The following is a 16,921-nucleotide window of genomic DNA, read 5'->3' on the forward strand; positions in this document are numbered from 1 at the left end:
AGCAATGCGGCCTGAGTGCACAGCCTGTGTGCCTGCATGCCTGTGGGAGAGTCCGGGAGGGGCAGGGCCAGGCCCCCTCTGTCTGGAGCCTGGCAAGGAAAAGGGGGCAGGAAACATCTCCAGAGACAGGAGCACAGGAGAGGAGCAGGGGGGTTGTGGATAATCGAGTAAAAGTGCTCCTTTGCAGAACACACTTGTCACCCCAAGAGGTGAGACCAGATGAAAGCATAAAACAGCAGCCCCAAAGGAAGTTTAGAAAAGCTGATGGAGGATGACCCCCAGTGGGCCCTGAGGAGAAGATGTCCCTGAGAACATGCCCACCACCCAGGAACACTTAGGCAGAGGGAGCCTTGAGCCAGTGGGGCCCTTCAGGAGGGAGTCTGGGCTCAAAGGGGCAGGCTGGGTCCCTGGCAGGTGTGCAGGGTGAGGATTTGCTCACCGCAGCGCAGCTGGGTCTCCTGGAGGCTGCCCAAGGCCTGGGCGTGTAGGGCACTGGGGTAGGCACAGAGTGTGCGCTCGGACAGCTGCACAGAGTGATTCCGAGCCCAGGACAGCAGCCAGCGTAGGCGGCAGTCACAAGTCAGGAACTCGGTGCCGAAGTCCCTGCAGAGTGGGTAGAGGGGCCACAGAGTAGGGCAGACGAATGTGGGCTCATGGAGTGGGGATGGAGCCCCAGGAAGGGACTGAGGCTAAAGAGGGCAAACTTGGGTATGTGTGCACAAGCCTGGCAATCATGGGAAGGCAAATATGGTGGAGTTTCAGCCATTGTCTGTCCTGCCTACTCATAAGGCTGGCTGCTGTGGTCCTGATGCCTATGTGTCTCCCTCCTGGGCAGAGGAATGAAGGGGGGGCGAGGGGGAGGAGAGGGGTGTCTGTGTCTTCAGGCTTGGGAAAGATACTCACACAAGCTGAAGGGCTGGCAGCTCATCAAAGACCCCAGGTTGCAGACTGGAGAAGATGTTTCCAGATATGTTTCTGCAGGGGGCAGGGAACAGTCAGACAGGATCTTAGGGCCTTCAGCCTCAGCGGAGGGAGGGGTGCGTGAAGAGCATGCAGGGACCTATAAGCGTTGGGGGCTGCCTTCCTCCTTCAACCCTCCTTCAGGGATGGGCCTTCCCTCTCCCCTCTCCCCGCACTCACAGTCGGAGAAGCCTGGGGAGGCCTTGGAAGGTCTCAGAGGTAAGACAGCCAATCCGGTTGTTGGAGAGATCTCTAGAGAGACACACACAGCTTCAGCAAGTTGGCCACATGGTAGCACATAGATCATTTTGTGAGGGACACTCAAGTGTGGCTGGGGCTTGTGTGGGGAGTGGGGTGAAGAAGGAGGTGGGATTTGGGCTTGAAATATCTGCCCCCAATCAATATGCTGAGGGTGGGGCAGCTGCAGGTGGGTGAGAAGAAGGGGCAGTGGGGGTGAAGAGGAGGGGTGGTTGCTTGTGGGATCCATGGGACCCTCTCCAGGGGTAAGGGGAGGGCTGGGAGGTTTGGGGGGCAGGACATGCCACTCACAAGCGCTTCAGCTCCCCCAGGCCCAGGAAGGCACCGGGCTGCACCGTGCTGATGACATTATTCCTCAGGTCCCTGTGGGAGGCAAGTGGGGAGGCCCTCACACCTCTCCCGCTCTGGGGGCCACACCACTCCCCTTGGGCTGGGTAGCCTCACTGCCAACACAAGAATTGAGACTTGATTTCCTCTTAAATCCCAGCTCTTCTCAGCACTGGCTGGGAAGTTGGATGAAGGACCCCAACCCCTCAGACAGGACTCTTCAGCCTCCCTGCCTGACATGGGGGGTACAAATCAGAAAGAAGTCAGGGAGGATGTAGGTGCCACGAGATGGGATGGAAGGGCCTCAGGGCCTCAGGGCCTGGTGTGAGGAAGTGGAGCACGGGAAACGCGTGGAGTGAGCACCGCACTAGGAGTCGGGAGGCTTGGGTGCCCCATTGTCGCTCTACCTCTGAGCTGCCCTGAGGATCTCACAGGGCTGTTGTAAGAATCATTTCCAAATGGGTGTTTCAGTCTTTTGTACATTGCTTTACAAAGGTGAAATGGGGAGGTATTTTGGGAGGTATTTTGAGCCTGGCGATTGGGAGGTATTTTGTAGCTATCCTACAGGTGGAGCTCTCCATTTGACAAGGGAGGAAATAGGTCATGCAGCAGGTTGGTAACCACATGGGCGCTAACCCGTCTCACCTCAGGGCAGAGCTGTAAACCACCTGGCCCTACCCCTCAGGGTGAAGGCTTGTCACAGTCCTCTGCCCCACTTCCTCCCAGGGGTTCTCAGGAGTGCACAATGCCGAGAGAAGGTGGCAAGGGAAGTACCAACTCAGGGCTGAGCTCCAGCAGGTCACAGACAGGACAGGAGATGGTGGAGCCCCCAGCCACCCACCCCCACCCCACCCCCAGCCCAGACTGAGGCAGTAGGCTCTTGGCTCTGCCTGCCAAAGCCTCAGGAACATCTCTGGATTATGGGCAGGAGGGGGTTAACTGAGCTGGCTCCCTGCTGTGGGGAGAGGAAATGGGTGTCCAGGATGGGGAGGTGCTGTCCCACCAGGGGGCCTGTTTTCGCTCTGACAGTCCCAGTTGGGGACATAAACAGAGAGAGGAGAGAGAGAGAGGAGAGAGAGAGGAGAGAGAGAGAGAGAGGAGAGAGAGAGGAGAGAGAGAGAGAGAGAGAGAGAGAGAGAGAGAGAGAGAGAGGAGAGAGAGAGAGAGAGAGAGAGAGAGAGAGAGAGAGAGAGAGAGAGAGAGAGAGAGAGAGAGAGAGGAGAGAGAGGAGAGAGAGAGAGAGAGAGAGAGAGAGAGGAGAGAGAGAGAGGAGAGAGAGAGAGAGAGGAGAGAGAGAGAGAGAGAGAGAGAGAGAGAGAGGAGAGAGAGAGAGAGAGAGAGAGAGAGAGAGAGGAGAGAGAGAGAGGAGAGAGAGAGGAGAGAGAGAGAGAGAGAGGAGAGAGGAGGGAGAGAGAGAGGAGAGAGGAGAGAGAGAGAGGAGGGAGAGAGAGAGGAGAGAGAGGAGAGAGAGAGAGGAGGGAGAGAGAGAGAGAGAGAAAGAGAGAGAGAGGAGAGAGAGAGAGAAAACAGCAAGCGCAGGAGAGCTAGCACCATGAAACACCCTGCTCAGCCCAGCCCAAGGCCAGGGGTCTTCATACCTCAGCTTCTTCTCATACCGAGCTGGCTCCCATAACTCTGAGTCCCCTTGGGAAAGAAGGAAAGCCACCATAGGGACCAGCTTCCTAGAGGAGGGATGGTTCCATACCCAGGCATGCTGGGAGGTGCTCCGGTGCTGGGCGCACACAGGGAACGTGCAGGTCCTCAGACCCTAGAACACTCCTGCAGACTGAGACTGCAGAGGACTGGATAAGTGCCTTGCCTGCCTGCCCAGGGTTGCCCTTCCTGCCGTCACCCCCGCCCTTTGCTGCCCAGACTCCCGCCCTCACAGCCCCCACTCCGATGCTGTTCCAGCATGTGCCCCCTGGCCTCTGTTGGGGTCTGGCCATTCTCAGGGCTCTGCCTCCCACCCCCATGCGGGGGCGGGCAGAGGGAAACACATTCCTCATTGTGTCACTTCCCTTCATGGGCTGCCAAGGGGCTGAGGCTGCAGCCCCCCGCCCCTTCCCTCTAGCTCACTTATGTTTATTCTCATTTCCTCCCCAGCCCCCCTTGAGAACCCCCACCCCTCCTGCCCCACTGATGCTCTGCAGATGGGAGCAAGGCAGCCCTCTTGGCCCCAGCCCCTTCCTTCCCTGGATTTCCTGCAGCCAGGCCATTGGGGGTGGGGTGGGGGTGCTTCTGAGAGAAGAGCTTCCAAGTATTCGCTTGGAAGCTCTTCTGGGGTGGCTTCTGGGGTGACCAAGATACCCCCTCAGTGCCTCTAGGAGTTGGCTTGCTGGCCCGGACCAGCCAGTCCTGCGTCCTCTCCTGAAGTGCACAGGCCAGGGGCTGTTTGCAGGGCTGAGCTCTACCAGCCTGATGGGGTTGGGCCCACACATGCTGCAGCTGATGCCTCCTGGTCCCTAAGGTAGGGAAAGCAGCTCTGGGGCTGTGCCCTCCCTCACAGCAGGAGAAACCTGGGTATTTTTTTGGACCTGTGAGGCTCCTGTAGGTCTGTGGTTCTGCACCTTTCTTGCTTAGCACATGATGATGGCTACGGACTTCCGCCCCAGAATAATGCGCTACACCCAACATTGTGCATATGATTTCAGGGGCCTGTGGAACTCCAGTTATGAACCCCTGCTGTGGATTGTCTGATTCCTTCATTTTTAGGTGAGGACATGAGGACGCACAGATGTTTCTGTGATGTGGAATCTCCTGTGCCCTCCCTGCTTCCACAGAGCCATGGTTTTGGAATCTGGAAAAGATGTAGCATATGGATGGAGCCTCCCCTCCCTCCTATCCTTTGCCCAACCCAGACCAGGCCCTTGACTGGCACTGCTCTCCCGGTGTGTATGTCAATATGGAGGAGCAGGACCCCCATAGCAGAAGTCAGCGGGGGGTGGTGGTGGGGGAGATTTCTGGGAGTAAATCATGCCCTATACCATTTATGGGAAAACAGAAGCTCAGGAAGCTGTGTGTAAGAGTGAGTGTGTGAACACAAGCAACAAAAGAGTAGATTGATAAGTTTGACTTAATAAAAATTTAAAACTTTTGTGCTTTTAAGAAAGTGAAAGGGGCCGGCCCAGTGGCTCAGGCGGTTGGAGCTCATGTCCCTAACGCCGAAGGCTGCTGGTTCGATTCTCACATGGGCCAGTCCCAGATGGCTCAGTTGGTTGGAACACGGGCTCTCAACCACAAGGTTGCCGGTTTGATATCTGGACTCCTGCAAGGGATGGTGGGCTGCGCCCCCGGCAACTAACAATGGCAACTGGACCTGGGGCTGAACTGAGCCCTCCACAACTTAGATTGAAAGGACAACTTGACTTGGAAAAAGTCCTGGAAGTACACACTGTTCCCCAATAAAGTCCTGTTCTCCTTTCCCAATAAAAAAATTAAAAAAAAAAAAAAAGTAAAAGACAACCCATTGAATGAGAGGAAATATTTACAAATCATATATCTGACAAGGAACTTTTATCCAGCATATGTAAAGAACTATTACAAATCAGTAATAAAAAGACAACCCAACTGAAAAAAATGGGCAAAGGATTTGAATAGATATTTCTTCAAAGAGGAAATACATGAAAAGATGCTCAACACCATTAGTCATTAGGGAAATGCAAATCAAAACCACAATGAGATACCAATTCATATCCACCAAGATTGCTGTAATAAAAAAGACAGAAAATAGCAAGTGTTGATTAGGATATGGAGAGAGTGGAACCCTTATATAGATTATTGGTGGGGGTATAAATAGTATAGCCTCTTTGGAAAAGAGTTTGGCAGTTGGAATTACCATGTGAGCCAGCAATTCTACTCCTAGATATATATCCGAGAGAAGTGAACATATATCCAAGCAAACACCGTACAAGAAAGTTCTTAGTAGCATCATTCACAATACGCCAAAAGGTGGAAAAATCCCAAATGTCCATCAACTGATAAATGAATAAACAAAATATGTCTATTCATACGAGGAATATCAGGCCATAAAAAGGAATGAAGTGCTGATACATGTTATAATATGGATGAACCTTGAAAACAGTATGCTAAGTGAAAGAACCCAGCTACAAAAGACCACATAATCCCATTTATATGAAATGTCCAGAATAGGCAAATCTATAGAGACAGAAAGTAGATTAGTGGTTGCTTAGGGCTGGGAAACAGGGGGTGGAGGGATGGGGAGGGACTGCTAATGATTCAAGGCTTGAGGGTGATGAAAATGTTCTAAAATTAGATTATGATTATGATTGCACAACTGTGTAAGTGTCCTAAACACCATTGGACTGTCCGCTTTAAATGGGTAAACTTCATGGTATGTAAATTATATCTCACTACAGCTGTTAAAAGTGTGAGTTTGTATAACAGCGTGCGTGTGTTACGTCTGTTTGTGTGTGTGTGTGTGTGTGTGTGTGTGTGTGTGTATACCACATTTGGACAGGGTGGGGCAGCACAAAGTTGGCGCCTTCTGGCCCCAACAGACCTCCCTGCTTGTGGGTTTGAAAACCAAATTACAGGTTCGGAGGCCACAGAGTAGCTTTCCCTGGGCTCTTCAGGACTTCCAGGGTTCATTAGAAAGTGGGTGGTGGGGGTGGGAGGAGGAGGCTCCGAAGGGGGACGAACACCCCCTCGGGTATAGAGGTTGTTTGGGCGGAGGAGAGGGAGAGGTTCTGGTGGCAGGGATAAAAATCCAAGATGGTCCTAGCCTCCCTACCACCCCCAAGCCCTGGGCCCCCGCTCATCTCTGATATCATCCAACAGGTATTTATTGAGCACATACCCTGTGCCAGGCATTGGGGCTACAACAGCAAGCAAGACGGCTGTCCCTGAACCCATCAGCCTCCCTTCCCAACCTTCAGCTGTGCCAGAGCCTAGAACAGCCTCTCCGCTGCATTCCTCTCCAATGTAAGGGGGAGATGGGAAGGGGAGGAGGGACACAGCCCCCTTGGCCCCTCCCACAGATTAATGGAAACCACCTGGCGGGTGAACGGCACTCCACCCCCAGGTCCCCACTTGCCACCATTCCCAAGAGCATCTGCTTCTAATGAGTGCCCCAACCCCCTGCATACCATCCCCCGGGCTCATTAATCTCATTAGGCAATGACAAATCATCCTGGGGCTGAGCAGGCTCCCCGCCCCCCCTTTCCTCCAGGCTCGCATAGCCTCTGGGGGCGGTGTCCACACACATCCACTCGCTCACTCGCTCGCTCGCACGCAGGCCCAGGCTGGCTCCCTCGGCCTCTTCCCGGGGCTGTCTGCCCTGTGACCAGCTTGTTCCCCAGTGAGAGCTTCTCACTATGACGGAGGAACCCGCCGAGCCCCGGGAAGTCTTCTGTTGGCCTGCCCTCTGCTGAATGCGGGTGGTGGGGGATCTTGACAGAAATGTGAAGCACAGAGAAATGAGCCAGCCTGGAGAACTTTCAGCACCTCCATTTCATCTACATGACTGCCTGCCCAAGGCTGGGGAACTCGGGACAAATCCTAGCGATGAGGGGTGTATAACATCTTGCAACTTGGAACTCTTCCTAGGAGAGGGGAACGGCCATTTACTAAAAGCTCATGCTGTCCAGGGCTCTCTTCCTAGATGAACTCATTTATCTCCATGGCAATCTGTCAGGGAATCATGCACTGCCCCATTTTTCAGGTGAGAAACCAGAGGTTTGGGCAGGCACCCAGAAGGGAAATGACAGAGGCAGGATTCAATCCCAGGCCTCTTATTACTCCCGAGTTGAGTTCTGTGCCCTTTTATTGCCTCGCTCCACCCACCGCAGAAGTCTTTCCTCGGCTATACAGGTTTGTCCATGCTGAGGGTGGTGGGCTACAGAGAGGAGAGCTCAGAGACAGGGCTTCACACACATCTGGGCCCTTCTGGACACTCCTCGGGCTGGCCATGACCTGCCTCTGCGGGACGCTGTTTCAGGTTTTCTTGTCCATCCTGCCTGGCTGATAAAGGTATGTCCCCCCCTTGCCCACCCTCACCCCCAGACTCTAGAGCATGTGTCCTCCCCACAGGATCATCTCAGGCACATTCTCACTCCCCGCACTTTCTGTCCCCTCCCCAGCCTCAGGGCCCTGAATTGCAAAACAGGGACCATACAGACCTACTTCCCCCCCACCTCCCCCCCCACACACACATATTTACACTGGATCCATTCTCAGAGGCCAGAGGGGCGCTCAGCACAGGGAGGCAATGCCAGCATTTTCTAGAGCAGCCCAGAGCTACCACTTCAGTTATTAGACTCGGCCCCAACCCTCCCACGATACTTGCTGCTCTGGCCTGTGGGATGGTAAGTTGCCATGGGCTCAGCTGCCCAAGCCTGGATTTCTCGGCCTGACAGGACAGAGAGATCAGTGTTTCCTGGTACCAACTGTACGCAGGCTGCAGTGTCTCATTTGTGATGAATAGGCCCACAGTCTAGGGGTCATCTGGTCCACTGGTTCCCAACCCTGGATGAGAATGAGAATCGCCTGAATATCTTGTAAAAAAATTCCCAGGCCCCCTCCGACCTGATGAATTAGCATCCCCAGGAACAGGACCCAGGATCTCTCCCACCTCTGGATACTGGGATACTGGTTGTGATGATTAGTTTCATGTGTTCAGTAGGCCAGGCTATAGCATCCGGTAACTTAATCGCATACGAATCTAGGTATTGCTGTGTAGGTAGTTTGTAGATGTGCTTAACATCTACAATCAGCTGACTTTCAATAAAGGAGATTACCTTTGATAATATGGGTAGGCCTCATCCAATCAGTTGAAGGCCTTAAGAGCACAAACTGAGGTTTCCTGGAGAAGAAATTCTCTGAAGACTATAGCATCAACTCCTGCCTGACTTTTCAACCTGTGGACCTGCCCTACAGATTTTGGATTTGCCAGTTCCCACATCATGTGAGCTATTTCCGTAAAATGAATTCCTTTATAAAGATATAAAATATGTCCTTTATATATCTCTATAAAGACACACACACACACACACACACACACACACACACACACCTCTGATTGGTTCTATTTCCCTGGAGAACCTTGACTGATACAGTGGTGATCAGCCAGGCTGGAGACCCTGGGCTCCTTCAGCTTCTGCACTTTCCATTCCTGGGAAGGGTGGGCACCTGCTCAACACAGTGCCCCCCTCTGCCCAGAGGCCTCCCCTCCTCTGGAAGGCCCCGCCACCTCACTGGACTCTGATCTTTTTCTTCTCATGCAGCACTTGTGGGTAACACACACACACACACACACACACACACACACACACACACACACACATCCAAGGATCAAAGAATTAAAAATCCACAACGCACCTTACAAATCACCCTATCCCCACTTCCCCTTTTTATAGATGAGGAAACTGAGACTCCAAACCTGGCACCCTCCCCTCTATCACTCTGCCCTCATCTCTGACTAGTTCCCAGTCACACTTCCCTTCTGTTCCTCAGACTCACCAGGCATACCCAAGGGCCTTGCCAACTGCTGCTCTCTCTACCCTCCAGATTCTCCCCAGCTCCTCTCTCCCTTGAGGTCTCAGGCTCAGTCACCTTGTTGGGGAGGCCTTCTTTGATCTCACTACATAAAACAGCACTCCCCTCTTTGCTTTCTACCCCCCTTACCCTGCTTTGTTTTTCTTTGTAGCACTTACTGTCTCCTAGCATATTATACATTTATTTGCTATTTTGTGGATCCCATCAGTAGAGGGTACGTTCCATGAGGGCAGACACTTGGTCTGTTGTGTTTGCTTCCAAGGCTTAGAACAGAGTTTGGCACATAAATAAAGGAGATTTATAATTTACAAATGAATAATAAAATATATAAAGAAATAAAGATATAATAATAATAAAAATATAAATAAAGGGGGCTCGATAAGTTTCTCTAGTATAAATGACTAGACTGATTCCTAACAAAGCAGGGGCTCAAACTCAGGACATTGAATTCTCCCTTGACTGCTATTTGCATGCACCTGCTGTTTGGTACCAGAGTCCCAGTGCTGGGGAGAGGAGTCCAATTCAGTATGTTGGCATGGGTGGGAAGGAAAGGGCTGTCTTTTCCTCTTCATCAGAAAATCTACCTTCTTGAGATTGAAGGACAAGAAGGGGACAGACCCAGTGGGTCTCTGACTGATAACGTGAGAAGGCGAAGTTGGGAAGATGGCAGTGAGGCCACAAGAGGCTCAGAGCAGTGCTTGCTCATGCTAAGGAGAAGGGAGAACATCTCTGGGCGGTGACTGGCCCTGGTGGGGCAAAGCAAAAGTGGAGAGGCAGCTGCAGTTTGTCTTCCTCCCAAAGATCTGGCTTCCTGCCACCAGCCCTCTAAGACCAAGCCTGGGCTGAGCATAGGAATCAGAGCACTGAGTACTAACTGCCCTGGGAGGATAAAACCTGCTCTATTTGTTGGTGCTCAAGGAGACATTTAAATAGCATTTTGGTGGTAGCTCTTTCTCCTTGCCCAGACCACCCCCTGTGAGTGGCAGAGCAGACGTCAGAGGGACCTGGTCATGGAGCTGTGCGCATACACCAAGGTCAATATCCCAAGACCCCCTCCCACGCTCCCAGCCTTCAATGATCCCTCCCTTGGACTTTATGGAAACCCCAACCTACTTAATTCTAATATTTAGCAGTGTCTGTGGTCTCCACTAGATTATAATCTCTTAGGCTCTTTGAGAGCAGGCTTCTGCCTTATTTTTCTGTATCCTCCATCTCACTGATCCAAGCCTTTTAAGCAAGATGGTCCTAGAGAGGGGCAGGGCACTGCTGGATGACTTGGGAATGCCCAGCAGGGTGGGGGCAGAAATAGGAGCGAGGAGGCTGAAGGAAATGGCAAGGATGAGTCTCCAGGAGGGCTGTAGGAGGCCCAGGTCTTTTGTGCAGGAGACAGGACCCAAAGTTGTGGATTCTGGAGCATGCCCCCTCAAAAGGGAATTGAGAGAGGGGTTGGGTCAATGCCCTCATTTGGCAGGTTAAGTGACTTGCCCGTGATCAAGACAAGTCCCCCACTCTAGTGAGAAGGTTCTTTTGGGCTAGTAGGGCCCTCCTGAGTTCAATGCCAGCCTGCCTGGGCCTTCAGGGCAGCCTGAAGGATGTTGCTGCTGTTGCAGCTTTAAACCAGGGTACAGGGTGGGGGCACATTTTGGTTGTGATAGCTTATCCCCCCACTGGCACCCCAGCCCAGGGCTCTGGCCCCTTGGGGCGTTGATTTGTTTTTAGGGAAGGAGGAATGGGTTTCACTCACGCTACATCCTCTCTCAGCCCTTTCTTTATGCTGGGGCCCCCCAGGTGGGGGCCTCAGGCCTCATAGCTAATTGCTTATTAAAGAGCATGAACGAGCTTCCCTCAACCCCATCCCTCCCTAGAGCAGGGATGTTTCCCTACTTCTCTCTGCTGTCACTGGTGAAGGAGCTGGTGTCTCTCTCAGACCAGCCCCTCTCTGACCTCTCCCTGGTGGCCAAGTCCCAGTAGGTCTGACTCTGGGCCCTGCTCAGCAGCCACGTCCTGCGTTGTGGAGGCCCTTAGCAACCAGTGTTCCTCAGCCTCCGTGGACTGAGCTCTTGCCCCCACCTCCATCCATCCCCCACCTGCACCCCACCTTGCCCCAGCACTTACAACTTCTCCAGCAGGGACAGTCCCAAGAAGGATCCATTCCGGAGCCCAGTGATCTTGTTGTTGCTCAAGAGCCTGAAGGAACAGGGAGAACACAGACAGGAGAGCATGCTGTTAGGAGCTGGAAAGTGGGGATGCAGTGGGGGTCCAGTTTCACCATCACAGCCATGTTGCATTCTGTATAAATGGTGCCCCCTGAAGTTGTGCAAGGTGGCAGTGTCGCCCTCTGCCCCAGGAGATTATAGGGAGGAGCCAGCAAATGGTTCAGGCAGACTGGTCAGTCCACTGAGCCCCAAATCAGACATTTCACTTGCCCTTGGTCCCCCCAGGGCCTGGATTTGACTTAGGGCTCTGTACACAGGTGAGCCGAGCAAATTGCAGTGCCACTTTACACCTTGGAACTACAGGGCCTGTGGGGACAGAGTCCCAGAGAGCAGTTTCCAGGCTCTTGGCCTCATGTGGAAAGGTCCTGGCTCGGGTAGTAGATGGTCATCAGCTGTGACTAGTTGGCCATCAGCTGTTACCGGTTAGCCATTAGCCACTGATATAACTGCTGTGGCTACATTGGTTGGCTGGTTGGCAGAGAAGCAGATGGCAGATTGTGGATCGTGTGGCTCCTGCTTCCTGTGTCTCCAACCCAGCCGCCAGCGAGAATATAGTGGTATGACTCCCCTATCCATGGCTCTGTGGGTGTTCCTTTTCGGCCTCACCGTATCCTGCGTTCTAGTGTGGGGAGCGGGAGCTGAGGCCCTGCATGACAGGGTCCATCCCACAACGCCCCCTTCCTGCCCTCCACAGCTCTGTCTTGCTCAAGCCCTCACCCCAATATCCTGAGAATGGCCTGGATTGGGTCAGGGCTCCAGCAGGTGGAACCGAAAGCCCAGCAGGTTTGCAGGCAGAGGGGAGCCCTCCTTGGGTTCTCCAACACTTTCTCTGTGAGCTGAGGACATCACCAGAAGGGGACACTACCAGCCCTGACAGGTCCCCAACTCAGAGGACCTGAGTGCCTCCCCACGCCTGTCTGTAGCCTTAACAGAAAACTGCTAGAGCCCTGGGCCAGGGGGAACCCCTGGCCTCAGCCTTTGTGCCCACTAGGAGCTCTGTTTATTTATTTGTTTGTATTTAGGGAAGGAGGAAAGAGGCCCCAAGCCAACTGTCTGAGCCTGCTCTGCCCAGCCACTCAGCCTTCCTCTGCCAGCCTCCCTATTGGGCGGAGGAAGTTTCAGACCCCCTGAAGGGTTCATCCCTTGAGTTAATTACTTATTAAAAAGCTTTAATGAGACTCTCAGCCCAAACTTTTGCCTGCCCTGGGCTGAAGCAAAGGGTTGTTCTTCTTTGCGCCTACTGTTGGCTGGGGAAAGGCCAGAGGGACAGGCCTCGGGCATTCTCGAGTGGGCAGCCTCTGGGCCGGATAGTAAGGGAGAGGGCAGGGACCGGGGACAAGGCATGCGAGGAGCTGTCAGAGTTCTGCCCCACAGCTCACTGGAAGTGGGTGGGTGAAGGTACTGAGAGGACCCCAGACATGTGACGTTTCATCTACTCCATGTTCAAGAGACGCACGGAGAACAGACAATGGCCAGGATGGAGGCAGGAGTGGAAGGGGCTTTCTGGGTCAATGGGAAGGGGTAGAGACCTCATCTCCTTCCTCCCTTGTCCCCTCTCCAGATAGACCCTTCCTACCCTTCTGGTCTCCACCTAACTGTCCCCCCAAAGTTGGCATTTCCCAGCAGGACCTGAGGGATGACTGGGGGGAGGGGTTCAGGGGGGAATTCTGGGTTTCCAAAGTGCTTTACATACACACCTAACATTCTCTTGATATTTCAAAACATACATCGCAGTAGTCATTGTATGAGCAGTTAGAACTTTCACGACTTCCTTTATTCTCATTTTATGGATTAGGATAGTTTTATTTCACATTACACATGGTGGTAGTAAATCATAAGTAATCTTGTCAGTTCTTAGTGCCTCTAATGTTCTTATTCAGGCCTTGGTGGGCCTGGGGTGGCCCCCTTGTTGGTGACAGGCTCTTGAGGACGTGTTTTTTAAATCAAAGCCCGCCTCACCTCATCTCCAGTTCATTCCACTCATACAGCCCCAGTTTGAGGTTCAGAGGTTGCAGTTAATGTCGGAGAAGGCTACAGGACCCCTCGGTATCTTAGGAATGTCGGGGAGGGGTCCTGAAATGTCAGGAAGAAGGGTGGGCAAAGGGTATCCATGTCACCTCCTCCCACCCCAAGGGCCTCCCCCAGGTTTGTGGGGAGGAAAGAGGATGGGGATGCTGATGGGGTGCATGGGGGGGGTGTTTGTGAAGAGAGGGGAACAGGGCTGCCAGATTATCACAGTCCTATCCAGGAAGGAAGAGGCCTGAGAACATTATTTCTCACACTTGTGTTGAGTAGGGACCTGCTAAAGGGAGAGAAAAATGTATCTTATTTCCTAGGAATATGTCTTGAGGATTCCAGTTTGAGAAACATTGACTTTAGAAATGAAAGTCTCACACTATGAAAATGCCTTCTAATAAAACATTATCTGTACAAGATTTTGTTTTAAAGATCATTGAATTGAAAACAAAATATTTAAAAATTCTCCGACTCCCAAAACCCTAAGATTAAAATCTGGGATCCTAACTTGAGAGCCGTGTCGAGACTGGGCTAGAGGTGGTGTTGGTCGTTCTCCAGACTCTTCAGCCTTTAGGCCTTGAATCCTTTGCACATACCCCAAATTCTTTCCCCCAGAGCTGGCCAACAGAAGTACAATGCAAGCCGCGTATGTATGTTCACGTCGCCACATTTAAAAAAATTAAAATTAATTAATTTTAATAACATTTTATTTAACTCAATGTACCCAAAATGCTATCATTTCAACATGTAATCAATATACCAAATTATTACTGAGATCTTTTCCTTTTCTTTTTGTACCACGTCTTCAGAATCTGGTGTGCATGCTACTCCTCTAGCACACGTGCATTCAGAGGAGCCACATTACGTGTGCTCAGGAGCCACATGGGACTAGTGGCTTTAACCCTTATCTAGTTTCCTTGTCAGCAGCACTTCCCCAGGAGGAAGTCTGAGTTGCCTGAGACTTCCAGGGTGGTGTGTGTGTGTGTGTGTGGCGTGGGAGGACAGCCATGGACTGAGGACCGGCCCCTGAGGCAGGTGAAGACCTGCCTCTGGACCAGAACAGCTCATCTCTTTCATCCCACCCCTCTCCACCCTGAGCCCAGACCCCCGGTAGGCCAGGCCCCCCTCCCTCTGAGGCAGCCTCTGCTATGCTGTGCTGGGGAGGAGACGGCAGAATAGGGTGAGGGTCAGCTGCAGCCCACACTTCCGGCTTGGCTAGTCCAGTGCAATGTCCAGCACTGAAGTCTTGAAATGAGACTTTTTTTCCTTGTTGCAGAGAACATGTCACCAATACCCCACTCGAAGCCATTCACAAAAGCAGGGGCACCAGGCAAACAGCATTTCATCCTCCGATGGGCCCCCTTCTTGCCACATTTCCAGTTCTTGGACAGACTTTAGGAAGATATCTATATGATTCAAATCCCCAGATACCCAGAACTGGATCTTCTGGCTTTAATAACCTAAATAGGGCTGAGGAAATTTTACTTTAGACTCAGATTATCCAGAAAATGACCTCAATTGTACTTGTCGGTACCGTTCTCTGGAGGTGCCCCTTGTGGGTCTGGTCAGGGAGGTGAGGGCAGTAATTTGTGTCTGGCGTTGTTATGGGCAGGTAGGAAGCTGGCAGTTACAGGGCTGCTAGTGGGGTAGGTGAGCACACACATACACACACACACCTTCCCCCAGTGGGAAGAAAGACACTTCCACCACACTAGGCTGTCTCATGGGAGGAAGAGGCAAGGCAGCCCCAACAATTGGGCAGGGGAGGAGTGAGCCTTGGCCCCAGCTCTTTCCAGTGTCACAGACACAGTGCCAGTCTGGGCCCCATCTTAATCCCCCAGTCCCCCATCAGACAGACACCTCCTCAGCCTCCACCAGCCTCTAACCCTGCAACAGCATGAGGCGTCAGGTGGATTTCCTTCCCAGCCACGCTTGCTAGCCCCACCTCACAGACCTCTGGTCACCCAGCCCAGCACCTTCAGCTGCTTTCAGATTTTCATAGGAAGGCAGCCAGTCCCCGGAGTCCCGTTCTCTGCCCCCGATTCTGAAATCTGGCCAAGGAGAGGGGGCACACAGAGTCCATTCCAGAACTCTCTCCCAACTAGGGTCCTATTTTAGGGAACAGAAGCAAGCGGACTTACCACTAATGAGGCTGGAGGCCAAGGGAGCGAGTGGCTGGCGTCTACAGAGAGGCCTGTGGCCTCTGGGAAGCCACAGGAACTCACCAGATCCCAGCCCGACATCAAAGATGACCCTGCAGGGGTCATGCGGGCACTGCTCTGTGGACCACGGGGCCGGCACATGCCTGCACTAAAAGGTTCTCCCGTATGCAGCAAGAGTCACTAACGTCCCCCACCCCACCTCAACACACAGATGCAAGGACCACAGGTCTGGATGCTGGGCATCTGTGTTCTCCCGGGAGTTGGAGCCTAGAATGTAGGCCACTGCCCAGGACCTCTGGGCTGGGAAGGCCTCTTCTCTAACACTGCTGCTGGCATCTTGGCAGTATCTTAGGGAGCCCATCAGTGAGGGGAGGAAGGTGGGCTGCTTGCTGATACCAAAAAGGCCTCAGGCCCATAATCCTCTCTGAACCATCAAGTGACACAGGACGCCCAGTCCCTCCCACAGGTGCAGTGCCCAGCGTCTTCAAGCATTTCCAGGGCCCACAAAGATATCTGAATCCTTAAAAATCATAATTGCCTCTGAAATATAAATGCTACAAAACTAAAATTAATAAATACTTAACTAAATAATTCCCAAATATCATCCTATGTCAGTTAGCAATAATTGTTATGTTTCTGAAGGATGGGGGTGCATTTTAGTATGGCTGATATGACAGTAGAACCTCTTAAAAGTGAGACTGCCTCTGGTCCACCCTCAGGCTAAAGGCTGCCCTCCTGTGGCTTCCTTTCCCCACCAGGCTGCCCTTCATGTCCGTTTGGTTTGATTGCACAGGATGTAAATGTTGGAATACTCCTGTGCTTCCCGGTGATTCTGTCCCTTGGCTGGAAGTCTGTCCAGTGAGCCCGGAACCCCTGATGGTTAGCAGGAGACCCAGGTAGGGCCTTCCTTCCCCAGACTTAACAGGACCATGTCCTGAGACAGTCTCTGACCTCGGCCTTGAAGCTGGGCTGTCCAGGCAGGGCCTTAGGTCAAAGTCAAGAGAGAAAACAGTCTCACTAGGACTCCTATGAATGGGGCCTTCTTGTATCCTTTTCTCTAACCCACCCTCTCTACAAGGGTATCCCATCTTGGTGGTGAGCAGGAAGAACCAAGAAATTGGGGGCTGGGAGGGGGAGTAAACTTGAGGGAGTCTGTAGCCTGAGAAAAAGTGCTACAGGTGTTTAATGGGGACTTGGGGGCCCCCAGCACCCTAGCTTGAGCACATGGAATCAAATCTGCTGTGATCGTTCCCACCTAGGCATTTATTCATGCATTCTTCAAACCTACACTAACACCTATCATGTGCTCAGCCCTGTGCGATACACTAGGACTTCAGACATCAGTGAGACATGGTGTCTATAATCTCCCATGCGTGGAATGTAGAGGGAGATGTGTCAGACAGGATGGAATGTTTGTGAGTGTGTGTCCACCTGATTTGAGGAAGATGGGAAGTTACTCCCTGTCCATCT

The 16,921-nt window shown here is 52.5% G+C and overlaps 1 protein-coding gene across 1 annotated transcript in view; it reads right to left on the reverse strand.

The window, feature by feature from the left end:
• Positions 1-16,921, reverse strand: part of ADGRA2 (adhesion G protein-coupled receptor A2) — a 38,470-nt gene that overhangs the window by 14,391 nt on the left and 7,158 nt on the right. Inside the window, exons 2-6 of the mRNA XM_019748135.2 lie at positions 11,173-11,244; positions 1,510-1,581; positions 1,141-1,212; positions 904-975; positions 440-603 (exon numbers count right to left, since the gene is read on the reverse strand). Of these exons, the coding sequence (XP_019603694.2) occupies positions 440-603; positions 904-975; positions 1,141-1,212; positions 1,510-1,581; positions 11,173-11,244 (452 nt within the window). The remainder of the gene's footprint in view (positions 1-439; positions 604-903; positions 976-1,140; positions 1,213-1,509; positions 1,582-11,172; positions 11,245-16,921) is intronic.

This window comes from Rhinolophus sinicus, linkage group LG04 (genome assembly GCF_036562045.2).
Source record: "Rhinolophus sinicus isolate RSC01 linkage group LG04, ASM3656204v1, whole genome shotgun sequence".
Classification (NCBI taxonomy): Eukaryota; Metazoa; Chordata; class Mammalia; order Chiroptera; family Rhinolophidae; genus Rhinolophus; species Rhinolophus sinicus.